Source organism: Eubalaena glacialis, chromosome 1, assembly GCF_028564815.1.
Source record: "Eubalaena glacialis isolate mEubGla1 chromosome 1, mEubGla1.1.hap2.+ XY, whole genome shotgun sequence".
Classification (NCBI taxonomy): domain Eukaryota; kingdom Metazoa; phylum Chordata; class Mammalia; order Artiodactyla; family Balaenidae; genus Eubalaena; species Eubalaena glacialis.
This window is the reverse complement of record NC_083716.1, coordinates 209179412-209202568: the sequence shown is the minus strand read 5'-3', so window position 1 is coordinate 209202568 and position 23157 is coordinate 209179412. Positions and strand designations below refer to the sequence as shown.

General features: G+C 36.4%; 1 protein-coding gene across 2 annotated transcripts in view; it reads right to left on the bottom strand.

Annotated features, from left to right (window-relative positions):
• Positions 1-23157, bottom strand: part of PARD3B (par-3 family cell polarity regulator beta) — a 1019383-nt gene that overhangs the window by 887431 nt on the left and 108795 nt on the right. For both annotated transcript variants that reach the window (XM_061186691.1, XM_061186699.1), the window contains exon 2: positions 71-172. In XM_061186691.1, the coding sequence (XP_061042674.1) occupies positions 71-172 (102 nt within the window). The remainder of the gene's footprint in view (positions 1-70; positions 173-23157) is intronic.

Sequence of the window (23157 nt, the reverse complement as noted above, 5' to 3'; positions counted from 1 at the left end):
ATCTCAATCTCCGGAAAAACATGTGGCTCTATAGAGGAAAACAAAGAAGAACATTTTTAGAGTCATCTACCTTATCTTTGTCTTCAACGACATCTGCCAAGACATCATCTGGATCCAGGATTCCTCCATCTGTGTATTCTAAGTGATGAATCTTCACCCAGTACCCAGGATCCTGTGGTAGAACAACCAAGAAGTTTCATGACTAAAACATTTTTTAAAATGTAAAATACATTTTAATTTTAAAAATAGACTCCTTAAAAATATGCTCTAGCAATAATAAAAGTTTTAAACACCTAAAACAAATGTTATCTGTTTATTGGGATAAGTTTGTGGCATGTTTATCCTGTTTAACTTAAGTCAGTAAATCAATGTATACATATTTTATCAGTTTTCCTGGAAGATAAATTGCAATGGAAAAATAAATTACCCCAGCCATTTGTAAAGCATATTCAAGGAATTTTGAATAACCTTCGCTTTAGGTAATCCCAAGAATAATCTGGATAAAGAAAGATCTTCTCAAGGGTACTTTCTGAAATTGAGGATTAGAAATTCAAACAGATTCCTAAAGCTGTAGGAAAAAAATCAAAAGGCAGAAATCTGTGATGGTAATAGCTATCACCTCGGATATACAAATGCAATGAGAGGACCAACATCCTCTTCAACTCTTTTTATCTCTGTGCTGTGCACATATTCTCAACTCTAAGATTGGCAATGACATCTGGAGCAAGAACTCCAGCATTGATTTCTCCCTGAAGCACGGCAGCAACTAGAACAATGTTCACAGTCAAACCGGGGTGGAGGGTGGGGGGCGTCATTGAATTGGGGTAGTGATTTAGGAGATTTCCAAGTATTGCTTTTTAAAAATTGCTTAGGAGTGTAAAGCTTAAGGAAAGGAATTACTTTCTCAAAATTTGATATGCAGCTAGATACTCTGCTCTGATCCAGCTCAGTTACTTATATACTGCCTATTTCTGGAAAAGATATGAAAGTGAACCATTATGACAATAAGAACATGAATCAATGAATGAAGAAAAACATTAGTATAGTTTTTACCAGAATACCCAAGCTATAATCAATTTGGTTCTGTGATGCTTAGAAAGTCCCTCAATGTGGGAAACTTTTGAGCTATGAGCACCCAGTATCCACTATAGGAATAGATACCAGTTTGTGAGAAGACGTAACAGTTTTCCTGGGATAAAGCTCTAAACCTTTACTACATGAATCTTTGTAAAGGGTAAGCCCTAACATAACCCTCAAAATTCAATTGCAATTTCAGAAAAACTAATAGAAATGGTTGCTATTTACCCTTCTCTGTAGCTGTCCCCCAGTAAAAGGCAAGGACATACTATTAAATAATAATTCTTTTTTTAAATTTTATTGTATTTATTTTTTTATACAGCAGGTTCTTATTAGTTATCCATTTTATACATATTAGTGTATATATGTCAATCCCAATCTCCCAATTCATCAATAATAATTCTTTTAAAGCAACTATTCGGAGGGCTACTGATATGCGGCTCAAGTACATAGCTTTTCAGTAATCAACTTGATAAAGTGATAGGCTTAAAAAATCTGAAGGAATCCTCCTTAGGTAATCTTTCGACATTTCAAAATTAAGTTTTCTATAGAGCATCTAAAGAGCTCTAAGATTCCAAATAGAATGAAAGGAATTTATTTTGCTTCTAATACTAGGCTTATAGGTGGAAACACTAATGATTTATTAGGAAACAGCCCAATTCTATTTTGCCTACATAGAGATCACAAAGATATAAGCAGTGACTATACAACCAAGTAAGAAAAGCATCCATAGCTCAGATTCTTTAATCAAAGAGCTTTGCCAACACAAGGATAATTGTGCTATAAAAGGTAAGCTAAGTACAACAGACTAGATTCTAAATAGTGAAGATACTCTGGTAGACAAAACACTATATGTAAAGGCCACTGGAATATACAGAAAAGAGAGCAAAATAAAACTGCCCCCACAATCTTTGGGAATTGTTATCTTTTTTAGTCTGGCCATGCTACAAGCAATGTACTTCTCCAAATCTACGCAGGACTTCTGGCTAAAACCTATAGAATATTGCATTTTTCCTTATAAAAAATTCTTCTTACATAGTGTTCCATTTCATTAATTTCCATTACTTCCACTGAGTTGGGTTCTGATATATTATAGCTCTATAGATGAAATCTGTTGATTTTAACCATGTTTATGAAAGGTGATGTATTCTAAAGAGTGTGCTTTTTTTATATTCAATTTTTTAAATCCGACATCAAGTTGTCTGCTTTCTTCTCATACTGTTTGGAAAAGCAGATTTTATCACCTGAGACTAAGGTAAACCCCCAACAACTGCAGTATAAGGTATACCTCTCTTCCTGCCCAGAGAGATGAAAACCAAAGACTCAGATTTAAACTAGGGAAACTCAGGAAATAGCAGGGGACAGGATCTGATCAGTGGCAAAGGGAACAGCAGACAAGTGGCAGCAAGATGGGTTGTTAAGTCACATAGCATTCCTCCCTCACACACACTTGTAGGATCTAAGACCTGGAAAATCAGGCACAGGAGTTGAAACTAAGATATTTATCTCCAGTTTTGATTCAAAAGAGTACAGAACTTAAGTTTTACAAACTTATAATCAAGTGAAAAAGTAATCTGATACATTTTGGAATCGTATATTCAAATTCAATCTGAAAAAAAATTTTAAGTGAACTACATGGTGCCAGAACATAAAAAAGACTCTTTGCAATTTTAACTCTGTTCTACACTGGAATGTATAAAATGGCTTTATCAAAGGAAAGAGTAGGCCAATGACGAGCACGCATCTAACACTGAACAAAAACTGACGAGCTGTATGAAAGCAGTCTCAGAGTTAATATTTCACACATCAAGAGAGATAAATCAACACAGTATGTACCAACTGTGATTTTGTCCCCATGGCATTTTGGCCATGGTGCTATATATCACTTTAAGAAAGTATACACAATATTAGCAGCCAACAAGCCATCATAAGACCATAAATTTACCCTGACTCCTTTATGCATGTAAAAATTTCAACCATTACATCACAGTCAACATTTTGCATTTCATTTACTTGGTCTTATTACCACCATGAATAAAACTGATCAAACATGAAAAGATGTTCACATATATGTCTTGGTTCACCCAATTAATCACTTGGAAAAGTTTACTCTATTTTTCATAATAGTGACATTTAATCTACCTTTATACTGTACAAATATCTATAATATGCATAACTTTTAAATTATTTTGAAAATATCTAAAGTATGTGCGCTATGCAATAAATCGTATTACTTACACTCCTAGATCATTTAAGTATTGAAAAATAACATAATATACATTATGTTTCCTCCACTTCTGATAGTGTCTTATCCATTTTTTAAGTAATGCACAGTTAACTTAAACCCTACTGGAATTTGAAAATTAAAAATAGTCTACAAGGATGAATTGGAAAATGGAAAAAAAAAAGGTATGCACTATGGAAAGAAGACAGTTACAGGGTACTTTTAATGATCAACGTAGAAATTGTTCCAAACAGGTATTGATATTAACAGCAACAATATCTTTCACTGTGGGCAGATGACATAAAATTTGACCCCATACCCTAGAAAATGTATAGTACCCAAAGTTTCAAAGAACAGTAATTTTCCATCCGCAATACATAGAGGAGTAGACTGGAAAGCCAAATACTACAATGTTGTGACTACCAAGCACTGAGATTATGTCAATGATCAAGAGAGGGTTTCTCAGCAAAATGCCTCTGGTACAAGAGAAAACTAGCCTGCGTGGCAGCAAGGTCCCAAAGTGAGGAGGAGAGTGCTGTCAAGGAAAAGCCAAAAGGTGGAGAAGGGCTGTGTTTATGAGTGGGCTGTGTTTATAGTGCTCAATAATGTAACTAAGTTCTTGGTGGCTTCATGTTTTCACAAGAAAAATCTTACCCACTGGAACACAAGAATAATTATAAAGTGGAATTTAATAGAAAATTAGAATTTTCTTTGTAGAATTTAACTTCATGAATTTGGTGGAATGTATCCATAAAATGAGATTTCACCATTTTCATCATTATCTTCATCATTATAGCAGATCATTTGTTTTAGTGCCTACTACAGGCCAGGTGCAATAGGTACTGCGTGTTTTATACGGTTAACTCGTTTATCTTCCAACAGCCTCATCAAATAGTTATCAATCCATTTTACAGATGAGGAAAACAAGGCATGAGTAGGTGAACTGACTTACCGAAGGTCAAATGCTTACTAGACAGCAGAGCCAAGGTGCATTTTTTAAACATAGAAAATCTTTTAAAGAACTTAACAAAAAGCACAATTACCCAAGAAGGGGATCAGATCCATTTCTATCTACTAAGTATATGGATCCACGCAAGTCGTCATTACTCTGGGCCTCTGTTGCTTCATCATTAGTGAACCTGGAGGCTCTATGGCCCTCTGCATAGGGCACCACAGGAGGTCAAAGTGTAGAGGACACAAAGGGGCAATAAGGGAAGGCCCCAAAGCCTTTGTGTTAGTGTGTCCAGTGTTTCACAACTGAGAGAAGCTTCAGAGCATAACTGCTCATAATCATGAAATCGAAGGTTTGGGAAGCAGTGGGAAAAAAAGAGTAGAAAGGGAGCTTGAGGTGTCAGAGGTTGGATAGAGAATTATGAAGTTTTTATGTGCATGCACATTTTAACTAACTATTTCTATCATAATCCTCTGGGGTTACTCTCCCTTCTACCCAAGACCAAAAGAGAACCAGATGCCCCAGAATGCACCCAGGAAACAGAGCAGTCAGAGCAGGCCTGGAGCCTATTGGGACAGGCAGAGAGCAGGAGTCTCTGAATAACCAACCACAGACAGTGTAGGGAAGAAGAGTTCCCAAAAATGATGCCTGAGCAAAACCTAGCAGAGCAGTACTGACACCTGAAAGGAAAGAATTAAGCCAGAAAGAGCAGTACTGACTACAGAGCTTATTATGAGCTGGCCCTGACTTCAGAACAGGCCTCCACATTACTGAGATCAAGCACGAACATGAGAAAAGATTAGGAGAGGAATATGAGCTGATGCCACTTTAATCAAGTATGTTTCCAAAGAATCCAGGAGAACTAGAATGGGACCAAGGGTTTTTATGCTGGGCTGCAAGTAATAATACCTGGTGAATTCAACAACAGAATTATAAACTTCAATTTATATATAAAGTGAAGGTGAGTCAATCAATCTGTAAATTCATTTCCAGTTTTAAAAATCTATGCTCCTACAAACAGAAACTTGACATAGCCATACTAACATCAGATAAAGGAGACTTTAAGATATATTACTAAAGGTAAAGAGAGACATTTCTTAATGATATAAGGATCAATCCAACTGGAAGAAAACAATTCTAAATCTGCATGTACCCAATAACATAATTTCAATACATATACTGCAAAAATGGACAGATATTTAAAAAATACACAAATTCACAATCACAGTGGGAGACTTTTGATAGGAAATAAAAGTCAGTAAAATATAAATCATCTGAACAGCACAATTAACAAAGTAACCTCATTTATTTATATCACATATATACAAAACACTATATCACAAAAGACTAGAAAACACATTCTTTACAAGTACACATGGAATATATACCAAATTTCAGAAGTCTGGAATCATTCAGAATATGATCTCTGATCATAGTGGAATCAATTACAGAAAGAGATCTCGAAAATGCCTGGCTGTTTGGAAATTAAGAAATAAAGTTATGAATAATACATAGATAAAAAATAAATGCAGTTAGAAAATAGTTTATAACTTAAAAATCATTAAAATAACAAAAAATGTGGGATGCAGCTAAAGCAGTGCCCAATGGAACAGTTATAGCCTTTACTGCACATATTAGCAAAACAGAAAAGCTAAAGTCAAGAAGCTAGAAAAGAACAGCAAAGACAGAAGGAAATAAACAGCAAAATAATCAGTTAATAAATATAAAACAAATATAAATCAAAGTTGGTGCTATAAATGCCTTGATAAAATTGATAAATACCTAGCAAGACTGATAAAGAGAAAACATAAATTTCCAGTATTAAGAAGGAAAAAGACAAACAATACCATCATAGATCTCACAGATAGTAAGACGATACTGTAAAAACTTTTAGACCTCTACAACTGACAATTTATATAAAATAAACAAATTCTTTGAAAAATACAACTTGCCAAAACTGACAATAAAAAGAGAAAATATACACGGAAAACAGTACAGAGGTTCCTTAAAAACCTAAAAATAGAGCTACCACATGATCCAGCAATCCCACTCCTGGGCATATATCCGGAAAAGATGAATACTAATTCAAAAAGATACATGTACCCCAATGTTCATAGCATCACTATTTACAATAGCCAAGACATGGAAGCAACCTAAGTGTCCACTGACAGATGAATGGACAAAAAAGATGTGGTATATGTATACAATGGACTACTACTCAGCCATAAAAAAAGAATGAAATATTGCCATATGCAGCAACAATGGATAACCGTAGAGATTATCATACTAAGTGAAGTAAACCAGAGAAAGACAAATATATGATATCACTTACATGTGGAATCTAAAAAATAATACAAATGAACTTATTTACAGAACAGAAATAGACTCACAGTCATAGAAAATAAACTTATGATTACCAAAGGGGAAAGTGGGAGGGGAGAGATAAAATAGCATTATGGGATCAACAGATACACACCATTATATATAAAATAGATAAACAAGGATTTACTGTACAGAACAGGAAACTATATTCAGTATCTTGTAGTAACCTATAATGGAAAAGAATCTGAAAAACATAAATATGTATAATTGAATCACGTTGCTGTATACCTGAAAATAACACAATATTGTAAATCTACTTCAAGAAAAAAATAATATAAATTAAAAACAATTTAAAAAATGAATCTACTATCTTAAAAGTTTCCCATAAAGAAAATACCAGGCTCATATTACTTCACAGATAAAATCTTCCTAATGTTTAAGGAAGAAATAGTGTCGATCTTATAAAACACTTCTGAAAACTAGAAAAAAGAAACTTTTCCCACCTCATTTTATGAGGACAGCATAATATTGATAACCAACACCTTACAAGGACATTACAAGAAAATTATAAAAATTTGCATATGGATACATATCCAAAACTCTTAAATAAAACATTTGTAAATCAAATTCAGTGATGTTTATAAAGGATAATACATCATAACCAAGTGGGATTTATTCCAGTAATGCAAGAGGGGTTTAAAATCAAAAATCAACCAAGGTTATTCACCAAACTAATAGGGGAGAATAAGGATAAAAATTATATGATCACCACAATGAATGTAACACAAGCAGGTGAGAATATTTACCACCAATTCACAATACCTTCTTAGCAAACAAAGTGAACCTTTAACTAAACAAGGCAAGAAAAACAAAATTTTTTTAAGGGTAACAATTATAATAGCATCAAAAATATCAAATATTTAGGAATAAGTCTAACAAAAATGTGTAAAGCATCTTATGCTAAAACACAAAATATTAGGAAAAATTAAAGAAGTGTTTCATGGATTGAAAGACTCAGAAGTGTGAAGATTTTGATCCTGCCCAAATTGATAAGGTTAGGGTTAGGATTGTGAGGATTTGGGACACTCAGAATTCTCAGACCCTGACGATATAAGTATAAATTTATACAGTTATTTTGGAAAATACTGGCAGTATCTGAACAACAGAACACTGCATAGAGCTGAACATAAACATCCACATAGCTTTGTAATTCCACTCCCAGGTATGTATCCAGAAGAACTGAGTATACAGAATTACCAAAAGACACGTAGTAGAACATTCATAGCAGGATTATTCCTAATACTTAAAAATCTGGAAATAACGCAAATATTCATCACCAGTAGAATGGACAAATACTATGTCCATGCAATGGACTACTAAACATCAACAAGAATAAACAAACTACAATTTTACACAAGAATATGGGTGAACCTCACAACACAGCATTGATCAAAAAGAGACTAATACCAAAAAATTTACATACTATATAATTCCATGTATAATAAGCTCAAAAACAGGCTGTACTAATTCACAGTGTTAGAAGTCAGGAGACTGGTTACCCCTGAAGAGGAGAAGGGCAGTGAGTGAAAGATACACAAAGGGGCTTCTGGAGCAATATTCTATTTCTTGATGTGTATGCTGGCTACACTTATTTGTACACTTTTCTGTATTTGTGTTATACTTCTAAAACTTTACATAAAAATGAAACCTTTTGCTTCAAAAACTGATTTCTTTTTTCAAACTGAAATACCCAGTGGTTCCCTTCACACACGACATCTCTACAGATAAACAAATGCAGATCACTAAAAAGCTGTTTAGAACAAGTTTCCTTAGAAGTAAAAGAACAAATCCTAAGGCAAATAAAAGAAATGTAGGAGTCCCCACAGATGGGGAAGCCAGATTACCCCACCAACAGAACAGGCAACTCAGTGACCACCAGTTACTCAAAACCTCTAAGACCTACAGAGGTGGCTTAGTAGACCACGGGCTTCAATGAACTGACAGTGTGACAAGTCAGTGAGAAATGTTACCCGTATCTCAGGCTGTGATAGAGGTACTGTGTTCAGAACAGAACAGGTAATAATCTCATCCTACGCTAATGTGGTCACCCCACATTTAGAATAGTTTTTCAAAATTTATTGAGATAATTATTAACAAGCTGGAGAGCACCCATATGGGGGGTGGAAGTAGAGCAGCTCCCTCATCATAACACATAATTTAGGTTTGTTTAAACAAAGGGAAAAGTTTCACAATTTCAAACATAGTAGGACCACAGTTTACAAGGCACTGAGCTCTTGATATTCAATAAGGCAAAAATCTCTTATGGTTAAAATTATCTTTGAAAATCTTTCAGGTTAGTCTCCAATATGATATCTCCCTATCTCTTTTCAATAAGTCTAATACTACTTATTTTTCATCCAGGACTAGAGCATATTATCATCTTTTCAGTTAAGCACCAAAGTATCTGGATTATGTTGGAGATCATGTTCTGTGAAAATGCTTATCTTAAGTATTTAGAATCACACTCAGGCCAGAGGTAGACTCACTACCATAAGCACATGTGAACTGAAACAACAGAGGTGGTAGCTGAGTCTCTCATTTCGTGCTTCCTCTGGGATATGTGCTCATTGCTCATACAAGTTACATTAGCTATTGATACATGACTCAACTTATCCCGCTCTTTTTCTTTGGTTGAGCTTTTACAGGTGAATCTGTGAAATTTAAATGACTGTATAAGACTCTCATCCAATCCAAAGGCTGTTAACATACAATACAAGAAAGATTTGACTTGTTCTGTACTGCTCCAAAAAAGTTACATAAACAAAAGAGACGTAGCATAAGAAAGAGCTTCTAAAAAGAGCTATCCGAGAGCAGAGTGCTAGAGGAAAGAGCTAGAGGTTATGACGGTTACTTGTAGAATGCTTTAAACCTTCTTCATTCATTCATATAAAGATGCACACACAATTGATAGTATCTGTCAAAGACAGTCTTTGGAGTTATTGTAAAAGACATCAACATCATAGCAAGAAATTCTGGATTTAATTGGTTGTATCAAGTAAAGCTTGAGTTGTATAAATTTGCGTTCTCAAATTCTTATTAAAATTCCTGGTAGAGTACGATGATATAGGGAGCTCTCCATTCCCATAAGGAGTCAAGCAAAGGCTAGATAGCCCTATCTCAAGGATGCTGTAGGATAACAAATGGGAATTGTGTGATCCTGAAGACCCCTTCCATCTCTCAAACCAACAGCTTCTAGAAATTCAAAGGCCCTTAGGTCGTTGAATCTACACCTAGAGAAACTTCTTGAATGAAGACATTTCTGCTATATCAGAAGAATGTCTTCAGTAGCTCAGCATAATTCCACAGTGATTGTGCATCTCCAAGCAGGAAGTCCATGAGCCAAACACCTTTAATATCCCAATGCATCAGTTATTTTAGTGTCTTGCTGTGTAACCTAAAATTTCACTGATTTATAAACAAATTTAAGAAAAAGGTCCTCCATCCCCAAAGTAAAAGAATTATTCTGGTAAAGGAAAAAAGAAAAAAAAAAAACCCTGAGAATTTTATATTGCAGTCTGATGTGGAACTTGCAAACATGGAAGGACCAACTGTATCACACCATTTAACACGTGGAACTTGAGCATCAACAGATTTTGCTATACAAAAGTCATGCCACAAGGAAGGTAGTTGGCTTGTGATATACAATTCTCAACAAATTAGTCTCAATATAAGAGCACCACAATTCCAAGGGAAATTTTCAATTTTATCTCATAATCCAAGTTTTGATAATATTACTCATTCTTTTCAAGCAGAAAGAAAAATATTTGAGCATCAAGGCATAAACTTCATTTGCTAGTTCATGTATCAACTAAATATTAATCACTCCATGTCATTTTTCATTCAGCTTTGTGAAGTAACCATAATCTCAGCAATTTTCTTTATATAAAAGACTTTAAAGGTTCATTTTTCATCATGGGATTAACCTAAACTCATGAGGAAAAAAGTTCCAGATACCTAGATCCTTTTTAAACAAAAGACAAATTTTAATTATTTTCAAATCTGCTGCCTACATCATCACAGCATACTCTCTTTATAAGAATATGGAAATTTCCTTTTCCTATGGATCTAAGAGTGAGTAAAATGCATAAAAGTATACTCCTTATTTAAATCTTCAGGATTAAATACACTGTAATCATAAAATGAAAAGTTTTATCAGGAAAATCAAATGTTAAAGTCTGAAATCAACAAAAATTACACCTTTAATTGAATTATCTATTTTGAAAGATTCCCAGTATGAAAGATTTTTAAAACATTAAACCATTATAATTTAATAACACTGAAATACAATGCTTCAAAATAATTTTAAAGAAAACAGCTGATTTTTCAAATCCTGTTTTCCATTCATTGTTTTCAAATGAAACTTTATAGTCCAAAGACCTGGATGCCAAGGTTTTAGAAGCTTGTGTGGTCCAAAGGAATGCAAAGCCTACAGCCAAAGAATGGAAGTGGCCAGGTCTCCAAAGAGAAGGACAAACAATTTTTTTAAAGAATTTATTTCATTATAAAACCCTAAAAAGTATTCTGCTACAAAATGAATTTTTTTTAACAATTTATTTTTTTATATATTTATTTTATTATTTTTTTGGCTGCGTTGGGTCTTCGTTGCTGCACGCGGGCTTTCTCTAGTTGCAGCGAGCAGGGGCTACTCTTCATTGCGGTGCACGGGCTTCTCATCGCAGTGGCTCCTGTTGTTGCAGAGCACAGGCTTCAGTAGTTGTAGCACGCGGACTCAGTAATTGTCGCTAGCAGGCTCTAGAGCGCAGGCTCAGTAGTTGTGGTGCACGGGCTTAGCTGCTCCGCAGCATGTGGGATCTTCCCGGACCAGGGCTCAAACCCGTGTCCCCTGCATTGGCAGGCGGATTCCTAACCACTGTGCCACCAGGGAAGCCCCAAAATGAAGTTTAATAAGAATTTGAGAATGCAAATTCATACAACTCAAGCTTTACTTAATATAACCAATTAAATCCAAACTTCCCTGCGGCTATGATGCTAGCATCTTTTACAATAACTCCAAAGAATACCTGTGTCGGATACTGCCAGTTGTGTGTGCATCTTTATGTATATGAATGAATGAAGGTTTAAAGTATTCTACAAGTAACCGCCATATCCTCTAGCTCTCTAACACAAAGTTTTATGTTCCATCATTGAAGAAATTAAGACATAGAAAATTTTAATTTACATCAGAAGAGGTACTGTTGGCAGTGTTTCTAAAAATAAGTTAACTTTAAGATGAACATGAAGACCTCATCAACTTTATTTCCAACCACTGCTTGTAAAATGTGTTTTCAGTATGGCAGTAATAGGAGTGGTGAAGAATTACCGGTCTCTGATTTTCACAAGTATTCGGTTACTACTGCCCACTACTGTTAGCTTTGTTTCTCCAACAGGGTCATTCCTCCAGAATGCTACAGATGGATCACAGATGTGGCTAAGAGAGAGAACACAGGAAGCACCAACAGGAAGTAGGAAAAGCTAAGCTCAAGGATCCCCTGCTCAGAGATGACCTTCATGACAGTCTCTAACGCTGATTCTCTGCCCTCACTGCCAGTATGACACACGATTGGTTTATTCCACTATTTGTTAATTTTTTTTGGTCTCCTCCAACTAGAACATAAGCTCCATGATACAGAAACCTCACTGATCTTCTTCACTCCCATAGCCCCAGTACCTAGGACTACTTTTGGCATCCACTGTATATTTGTCATAGGAATAAAGACGAGAAACAGAAGAGTAACAGAAGAGGATAAAAAGACCTCCTGCTGTAACAGAGAAAACCATTTCATTTATATTAAAACAAAAGGTTTAATCATGTGACCTAGATCTTTTGATAAAGCCAAGGGCAGCCTGAGAAGAGTAGAAACACTGAGAGTTGCATGTCAAAGGCAATCCTTTATGCAACAGCCATTAACAAATTATAGGAGAAAAACCCCCATCCTTGGAAGAGTAAAGCTTATATTCACTGAAGAGAGAAGACAGTATTTAACCAACATAATAAATAAGTAAATTAAGTGGAATCTTAGAAGTGATAAGAGACATGGGAGAGAAAAACAGAGTAGGGTGAAGAGGATGGACAATCCAGAGGGCTTATGTTTTGAACAGGTGGTCAGGTCATGCCTTACTTAAAAGGGTGCTATGGGCTTCCCTGGTGGCACAGTGGTTGAGAATCTGCCTGCTAATGCAGGGGACACGGGTTCGAGCCCTGGTCTGGGAAGATCCCACATGCCGTGGAGCAACTGGGCCCGTGAGCCACAACTACCGAGCCTGCGCGTCTGGAGCCTGTGCTCCACAACAAGAGAGGCCGCGATAGTGAGAGGCCCGCGCACCGCGATGAAGAGTGGCCCCCGCTTGCCGCAACTAGAGAAAGCCCTCGCACAGAAACAAAGACCCAACACAGCCAAAAATTAATTAATTAATTAATTAATTAATTAAAGTTAATGGGTTATTTAAAAAAAAAAAAAAGGGTGCTATTTGAGCAAAGATTTGAAGAGGCAAGCCAGGGGCAGTTTGGAGAAAGGAGTCAGGTCTCCCAACAAACGGCTGTGCCTGTGGGCAAGCCTACTGCAGTTCTTTGTAAAAGAAGTCAAAGCTCAGAAAGAGGACCCTTATAGGAGTGGGAAAACCAGCTCACTTGTCAGGTCAAAAAAGCATGGCAGATGTCCAGCCTCCCCAGGAACACCTCTCCCCACACCAAGGAAAATTTCACTCTAATTCTACAACATAAGCTAAAATTCTACTCTTTTTCTGTCCTCATTAAATATGCGTAAAACTACTTTTTCTTTTAAATGAAAATATTTCCAGAGAGGTGGAAGAAGGGACCCATGTGCTCTTTGCATCTCAGATGTTCCCCTCCAAACTGCTGATGTAGGAAGGCATACCAGGTATGACTGTGCATGGCCACATAAAGATAATCAATCCTACACCCACCCAACCCCCCCAAATGAAACTATTCCATGGGAAATGTGTGAGGTTTAAAGTCACTAAGATTGGCTTGAAATTCAAACTCTACCACTTATGTAAAATGGAAATACCCTCAACCCTCACTGGAACATGAGAAGTTCGTTACATATTCACAGGCATGCACATACACTGGCATATCAATCAAGCTACATGTATTTTCTCTCTTAGCATCATACGCTTCAATTCTACAAAGGCAGAGCCATCTCTAACTTACATACTATTATAATCCCAGCATCCAGCACAGTTTTCTCCTTATAACAGATATACAAAACTCAGTGCCTGTTATTAATTACTGTCCTGTGTAATTCTTCAAAGCTGAGAGTTTAGGGGGCAAAGAGACTCCCCTGGGCTTGAAAAAGAATGTCATTTGTAAAAGAAGTCAAAGCTAGCAAAAGTTCCACAAATAGAAGTTTCAAAATGCTAGGCAAGTTTTTCATACACCGAAACTCTGGCCAGGAGGAAACATTCTTCCCCAGTTTTCTCTGTGCTTCTGAGCAAAATGCGGTCTGTAGACCAATGTGGTCCATGAGCTGTTTTTTTCTGCAACAAAGTTAGTACAGAAATTAAGGGTAAGCATTTAAAAAATTCTTACAGAAATTTTTTATTGCTGCAATATCCAAGCACATGATTTTGTATTTTATAAAAGCATCAATTTGCTATAGACAAACAAATGAAACAATCTGGTCCTCCCCACTACAAATAGTTTGAGAAATCCTGTATATACTGGCCATCTGCCCGATGCCCAGTGCCTTAGGTAGGACTCATAATTAAGTGACACAGTTCACTGGCATTAATCAAAATGCTGACATATGAAAAGTAGGCCTCTACAGACAAGAAAAACTTCCACTTAAATATTATTTACACAGGAAAATGCAGGCCAAACTCCAAGAACAATTAGCAATTTATTAAAAACTTTTAGAAGCCAATCTGCTAATAAATTGGGATGGACTTCCTTTGTTCTCAACACCTTACCTATGCTTCATGAGAATGAGAATGTAGACAGCAACAATAAAAACTACCTAGTTTTGTCTAAAATTACGGTATCATTATACCATTATTATACTATTAGGTTATAAATATAGTGGGGGGAAAAGCTCTAAGCAGAAATGCCAACTGTGTAGCAGGCAAATAACACCAAAAAACAAGGTGGACTCATAACTCACCTTATAAAAAAAGATGGCACAAATAATAGAAAAATTAAATGTTGAGGGAAATTTTTCTGAGAGTTCTATCACAGTATCAGTTTTATACATTTACATATATTTCTATATATTCACTTAGACATACCTATTAACATAATAATATTACAAATGCTGAGATAACTGAGTCTACTTTGTCCAAGAAAAATCTTCAATCCTTATTTTTTTTTAAGTTGTATAAAGAAATATTTTAATTGAAAGTAAATTACCATCTGACACCTACCTATGGTTATAGGGATTAAGTCTAATCCCCCCCCATCTTCCCTGGAAATCAACCCCAAACAAGAAAATTTTAAAAACAGTACCATAAACTCTGTTTAACGAAACCAGTAGACGATCTGCAGTTCAAAGCACAATGTAAAAGATAGAAAATGGAAGAATAAAGAAGCAATGACTTCTCAGGGAGAAGGAAGGTGAAACCCAAGTGCTTTTAGATGGAGACAGCTCACATGAAAATAAGCCAGTCCACCTGGGACACAGTCTGGAGCCACCAGCGTCCATGAAAGTTAGAAGAAGGCAGGGGCTGAAAATGGTGAATAAAAATTGTCTGAAAACATTTTTAAAGGATGGTGAAACTCCTACGTGCCCACAACACCTCCCCTGTCAAGAGGCAAGAAATATAACCTGTGGTGCCACTGAACCCTGAGTAGGGTGCAGACGCCAAGGCATCAGGCACAGAGAAAGGGCTGGATACAAAGGGCTACAGACTGCAGAGAGGGACTGAGTGATGCAGGGTACACATGCCAACCTTACTACCCCACCCAACCCCACCCACGAAGCTAGCAGCCAGCCCTACAGCCTCCAGCCCAGCCACCCCTCACAGGCTACTGGAAGAAAGAGCACCACCAAAATGGGTGACCCAGGAAACAGAGGGCCCAAGAGAGCAGAGGTGGGAAGGGGATTCCCAAAAACACAGTGACAGCAATTAATAAGATAGCCATGCTGGAGCTCAGAGAGCAGCCACCCCTGACTGGATCCACACAAAGGGATCCAGGAATGAAGTTAACCGGGGAAAACCCAGAGTCCATAGAGTTTATGACAATTTTATACAACTAATAGAAGGAGAAAAAAGAAAGCACGAGATTCAAAGAAAACGAAGCAAATAAAATACATTAACTGCAAGAAAACCAAAAATTCGTGTAAGATAGGAAGCAACCGCTGTTATTGGCTCGAGTGAACAATATCTACGTGGTCACAGTGGCAAAAACACTGCATATAGATTTAACCCAAAATTCCAACAACAATTCTGGAAGATGAAAGGGAAGAAAACGTGAAGAAGCTACAAGAAAGTTATAATTTTCAACTACCCTAATAGGATGTAAACAGATAATGTCTAAAATTGATTTATCAAGAGACAGCAGTAAATTCATATTAAAAGCACGCTGCGGGCTTCCCTGGTGGCGCAGTGGTTGAGAGTCTGCCTGCTAATGCAGAGGACACGGGTTCGAGCCCTGGTCTGGGAAGATCCCACATGCGGCGGAGCGACTGGGCCCGTGAGCCACAACTACTGAGCCTGCGCGTCTGGAGCCTGTGCTCCGCAACAAGAGAGGCCGCGATAGTGAGAGGCCCGCGCACCGCGATGAAGAGTGGCCCCCGCTTGCCGCAACTAGAGAAAGCCCTAGCACAGAAACGAAGACCCAACATAGCAATCAATCAATAAAATAAATAAATCTTTAAAAAAAAAAAAAAAAAGCACACTGCTATCCCATGATTTATAAATTTAGAATTATGGCGATAAATACCCAAAAAGGGCAGCTAAGGGGTTTAGAGTGGCTGTTTCTTGGAAGCAGTACGGGCAGGAGGATGACAACAGACCACTGGTTTTTGTTGAGGGCCTTTTAGCACTATTCGACTCTTTAAAGTAGAAACTGGCAAACTATAGCCCTCTGGCCAAACATACCCATCACATATTTTTGTAAATGAAAGTTCGGTGGGACATAGCCAGGCTCATTTGTATAAGTACTGTGTATGCTGCTTTCATAGGGAAACAGTAGAGGTGAATAAGTGCAACTGAGATCACACGGCTTTCAAAGGCTAACATATTTACTACCTAGCCCTTTACAGAAAAAAAAACAGTTTGCCAACTCCCACTATAAGCCATGTGTAAGAATCAATTTGATTTTAAAAATTTAGTGGTACAGAAGGCTAGCCCAATTGTATTCTCCAGAGGCAGCTCTTTCAGACATCTGTTTTAGTCTATTTGAATGTTACCTCCTCTCTAAAGAATAAGCATTTTAATGGTCTCAACTTTTTGACTTTCTGATATCATTGATGGCAATCGAGTGTATTTAGAGTCCCCAAACTTTCCCCATCCTTCTCTCTCCTAATGTAGTTATTCAAATTTACTTATTTCCTTTATTAGTTACTCTTATCTTTAATGAAGAACAAGTTTCTATTTTCAATCCTGTCATCTAAAGACAGCATCCCTTCACTCCTCAGAGTAAAAGATGACATCACAGTTCTTACTCTCTCTCCTTCTGCCCTTTCACTTTCCATTTTTGTCAGCTTTACCTTTACATTATCAAAGTTGAAAACATTTACATTCTCTTCCGTAATGACAACCATACTTTGTCTATAATTTGATTCCAAAAACTGAAAGCTAAAAGACAGTATTGACATTTATGGCAACCAAGGAGATTATGTTCCCTGACAAATCAAATAGGAAATGACTATTTGTCATCCTTTACAGTGCTTATGCCATAACCTCTAAGCCATTCGAACAAGAACATTCAAATATATTCTCCTTTATACAGTCTACCCTTTGCCCAAAATTATGTTGGGTTACTTTGATATGCAAGTTATAAAAGTTGACCTCAATATCAACAATATGTAATAATTTATCCCAAAATATAATTTTTTATTTTCTCTATATAGTGTATATAAATATTACATGTAAGTACTATATATGTACATGGTCACAAACATGCAAGTGGATATAATCATATTCAGTAGCAACACGAATTATGTCCAATTTTTCATAGGCAAAAAATATCACTCTTTATGAGAATGAGCATGATTGCCTTTGATGACAAACTAAAAATAGACTAATTTTTCTAGGAAAAGTATAAAATACCTGGTATGCAAAATATCAGAAGCAAGCCCTTCATACAGCTAAATACAATAAAGAAGGGTACTATTATTTTCCTATTGCTCCTACAACAAATTACCACAAACTTAGTGGCTTAAAACAACAAATTTATCTTAGAGTTCTTCAGGTCCAATGTCTGATACAGGTCTTACTGGGCTAAAATCAAGGTGTCAGCAGAGTCAAATTCTTATCTGGAAGCTAGAATTCTTTAGAGCAAGACCTCCCTTCCTTCTGCAAAGCTAGGAATAGCCAGTCCAGCCTGACCACCTCTTCTACTTCCTTGTTCCACATATAAGGACCCGCGTGATTACACTGAGCCCACCAGGACAATGCAGGATAGTCTCCCTATCTTAAAGGTAACTGATTAGCAATCTTAATTCCATATGCTACCTTAACTTTCATCTGCCACAGGTGCATATACACAGGTTCTGAGGACTAGGTGGTAGACATCTTTGGGAGGTCATTATTTTACCTACCACAGGCATCAGGTATACAGCATAGCGTCTTTTTTTTAAAAGCATGTCTTAATAGCTCTAGTAATTATTCCAAATTAATTACAAGTAAAAATCAGTGTGTTAGAAGACCTGCATCAGAGATGCGTTAAGAATGATAAGGGTTATAAATTAGGCTAATGAAGCAACTAAAAGATGTATCTTCAGTGTTAATTTAGAAGACCAGCCTTCATGAAACTTTGGGTCACATTCAACTTTTGGCCCGATATTCCAGAGAATTTTACCCAAGAGGAGCATTAGTTGTTAAACAATCCAAGAGATAACAAAAATATAAAATAGAGAGAAAATTTAGGATTGAAATAAAATTTTAAATAATTGGGCAATAATAATTCAAAGTAAGCTAAAAACTTTTTAACCTAGAGCACAGAGGAACTAACCAAACAGAACAGATGCCAACTAACTAAAGCCAATCAGATGTCACCGGCTGACTACATCAGCCTGCCCATTTGACCTTCAGAGCCACGCTTACCAATGGAAAAGTATTTCCAACCAAACTGTCTCTCCTCTGTTTATTTGGTCCTTTTGCATTAGGGAAAGATTGTCTCCAGAGTGAATAACATGTCACAGACTTGGAAACCTCCTTCCACAATGAACATGAAGGTTTATCATCAAATCTTTTTTTCCTATACAAGAATAAGCAAAGTTGTGACTCTTTATAACAATTTCATTAAGCATACTTTTCATTATTGTTCTCTAGAACTTTTTATAAGTCTTTCACATACTAAAAGGCAGAGTGCAAAACATAAAAGGCACAGCATAAAGCATAGTGGGAATATAAAGATTCTACTACAAAAGCAATGCCTTTTCACTATGTGCGACTACCAGGGGCTGACCAAAAAAAAAAAAAAACACCACACCCACTAAAATTAAAGACTATAAATGAGTTTTATCAATACCTCCATTATAAGATCTGGAACAAAGATGAAAACATGAATGAAGGAAGAAGAAAGTGAAAAAAGCAAAGAAAATGATACAAGCAACATGTGTTGAATTTGAGATGACTCTGGGTGATCCAGGTTAAGATATCTAACAGGCAGATTAACATATAGGAATGGAACTCAGAAAAGAGGTCAGGAGGTCGGGACTAGGACATACACATTTGTAAGTCAAATGTACAGAGGTAATACTTGGAGTCAAGGAAAACAGGAAATACCTGGAGAACTAGAGGGAAAATTATGGAATGCATCAAAAACAGTGCTTACAGGAAAACTTATAGCATTGAATGCATATATTACAAAGGAAGAAAGATCTAAAATCAATAATCTAAGTTTCTACTTTAGGAAACTAGAAAAAAGGAAAGCAAATTAAATCCCAAGCAGAAAAAAAATTAGAGCAGAAGTCAATAAAATTGACAATAAGAAATCAATAGGGTAAAATCAACGAAACTAAGCTGGTTCCTTAAAAAGACAAAATTGAGAAGTCTCTAGCCATGTTCACTAAGAAAAAGAGAGGATTCAAATGATGAATATCAGAAATGAAAGAGGGGACATCACTATAGCCCCCATGGACATTATGGATAATACAAGAATACTACAAACAACTCTATACTCACAAATGTGATAACCTAGATGAAATGGACCAATTCCCTGAAAGACACAATTTGTCAAACCAAACACACAAGTAGATAATCTGAATAGGCCTATATCTATTATATAAGTTACATCAATAATTAATAACCTTCCAAAACAGAAAGCACAAGGCTCAGATAGTTTCACTGGTTAATTCTACAAAACATTTAAGGAGGAAATTATACAAATTCTCCACAATCTTTGTCAGAGGGTAGAAGCACAGATATTCCTTGTAAGCTGACTCAATATTGTCAAGATTTTAGTTCTTGCCAACTTGCTCTACAGAGACAATGCAATCTATACCAATAAAAATCCCAGCAACTTATTTTGTGGATATTGACAAACTGATTCTAAAGTTTATATAGAGAGGCAAAGGACCCAGAATAGCCAACACAACAGTGAAAGAGAAGAATAAAGTTGGAGAACTGACATTACCCAACTTCAAGACTTACTATAAAGCTATGTTAATCAGGACAGTATGGTATGGGCAAAAGAAGAGACAAAAGATCAATGTGACAGAATAGAGAAAACAGACCCACATAAATACAGTCAACTGATCTTGGACAAAGGAGCAATGGCAATACAATGGAGCAAAGACAGTCTTTTCAGCAAACGATGCTAGAACAGCTGGATGTCCACATACAAAAAAAAATTAATCTAGACAGGCCTTTTACCCTTCACAAATATTAACTCAATGGACCACAGATCTAAATGTAAAATGCAAAACTACAAAACTCCTATAAGGTGACAGAGGAGAAAACCTAAATGACCTTGGGTATGGTAATGATTTTTTAAGATACAACACCCGAAGCAAGATCCATGAAAAAAATAATCGATAAACTGAACCTCATTAGAGTTAGAAAATTTCTAATTCTCTTGACATTGTCTTTTGCAGAGCAGAAGACAAGTCACAGACTGGAAGAAAATATCTGTAGGAGACACATCTGACAAAGGAATTACACAAAGTACACAAAGAACTCAAACTCAGCAAGATAACAAAAACCTGATTTTAGAATGGGCCAAAGATCTTAACAGATACCTCACCAAAGAAGATATACAGATGGCCAAAAAGTATATGATAAAAGGCTCTACATCATATATCATGAAAATGCTGATTAAAACAATGAGATACTATTACACACACCAAAATCTAGAACACTGACAACACCAAATTCAGATGAGGATGCGGAGCAACAGACACTCTCATTCATTGCTGGTGAGAATGCAAAATGGTACAGTCGCTTTGGAAGATAGTTTGGTGGTTTCCTACAAAACTAAACATACTTTTACTATATAATCCAGCAATCATGCTCCTCGGTATTTACCCTAAGGAGTTGAGAACTTACATCCACATGAAAACCTGCACATGGATGTTTATGGCAACTTTATTTATAATTGCCAAAACTTGGAAGCCACCAAGATGTCCTTCACTAGGCAAATGGATAAATAAATCAAACAGAATACTATTCAGCAGTAAAAAGCTATGAAGTCATAACAAGACATGGAGGAAACTTAAATGTATACAGTGGACCCCTGAACAACATGGGTGTGAACTGCAAGAGTCCACTAATACGCAGAATTTTTTCAATAGTAAATATGACCTACGATTGGTTGGATCCATGGATGTGTATACAGAGGGCTAGCTATAGATTACACATGGATTTTCAACTCTAAAGCTTGGTAAGAAATATGCCCACCCATATATCCAGAGAAAACCATAATTTGAAAAGATACATGCACCCCGATGTTCACTGCAGCACTATTTACAATAGCCAGGACATGGAAGCAACCTAAGTGTCCATCGACAGAGGAATGGATAAAGAAGATGTGGTACAAATATACAGTGGAATATTACTCAGCCATAAAAAAGAATGAAATAATGCCCTTTGCAGCAACATGGATAGACCTAGACATTGACATACTGAGTGAAGTAAGTCAGACAAAGACAAATATATGATATCACTTATATGCAGAATCTAAAAAAATGGTACAAATGAACTTATTTACACAAAACAGAAATAGATGTAAAAAACAATGTAGAAAACAACAATCTTATGGGTACCGGGGGGAAAGGAGGGGAGGGATAAACTGGGATTGACATATACACACTACTATATATAAAATAGATAACTAATAAGGACCTACTGTATAGCACAGGGAACTCTACTCAATACTCTATAATGACCTATATGGGAAAAGAATCTAAAAAAGAGTGGATATATGTATGTGTGTAACTAATTCACCTTTCTGTACAGCAGTAACACAACACTGTAAATCAACAATACTCCAATAAAAATTTAAAAAGGAAAGGAAAAAGAAAGACGCCCATCAACATCAATGCTAAACCTCATTTATCCCAAAATTTCTATTATACTTCCTTGCAATACAGACTGAGTATGAGTACATATGTAAGGTTACTAGTTAGAGATCACAGACTGTTTCACAAAGGAGACAGTCAAATTACTTCATTTTGCAGATGAGGAGACTGAGGCCCAGATTAGTCTAACATACTCCCTGAGGTCACAACCTTGGCCAGTGGCAGAGTCAAGATCATAGCACAATTTTCCTGAGTCTTGGTCTAGTGAGTTGGCAGTCAACGATCTGTGTAAATAGAGGAGGTCATAGGCATGGAAAATTGGAATCGTTTTAATTTTTCATTCACTGGTTGAGGAATGTGGCCCTTCCTTCCAAAATAAGAAAATCTGCCATGGGGTTTGGGGTCACAGCCCTGAACCAGATGACACAGAAGAACCATGCCAGGAAGAAAATCCTTGTTCCTCTGGCAGAGCCCTTGCAGACCTTTTAACAGGAGCCAAACAGCTGTATGGTGGGGCTTTCCGTGCAGGTCTCCACCTGTCATAAGGTCGATAGCCACAGCCTATTCTTCAAGCCTGTACCAACCTTTCACAAGTTTTGTATATATATATATATTTTTTTAATCATTTTTTAAAACCCAAAAGTGGAGACATTTTGCACTTTCTAAAGAATTTTAAAAGCCTAGATTAAAGAACAACGTCAAAAAATAAAGAAAATCACAGCCATAAACACGATTAATGCACTGTGGGGTTCTAAGGAGCCACTCCCCCCAAATTCCTAACATTTTAAAATCAGTACACACAGTTTCTCTGCAGTCTTCTTCATGAGAGCAATGGGTTTGCTAAAAATGAACCCAGCAAATACGTACATCAAATATTTACG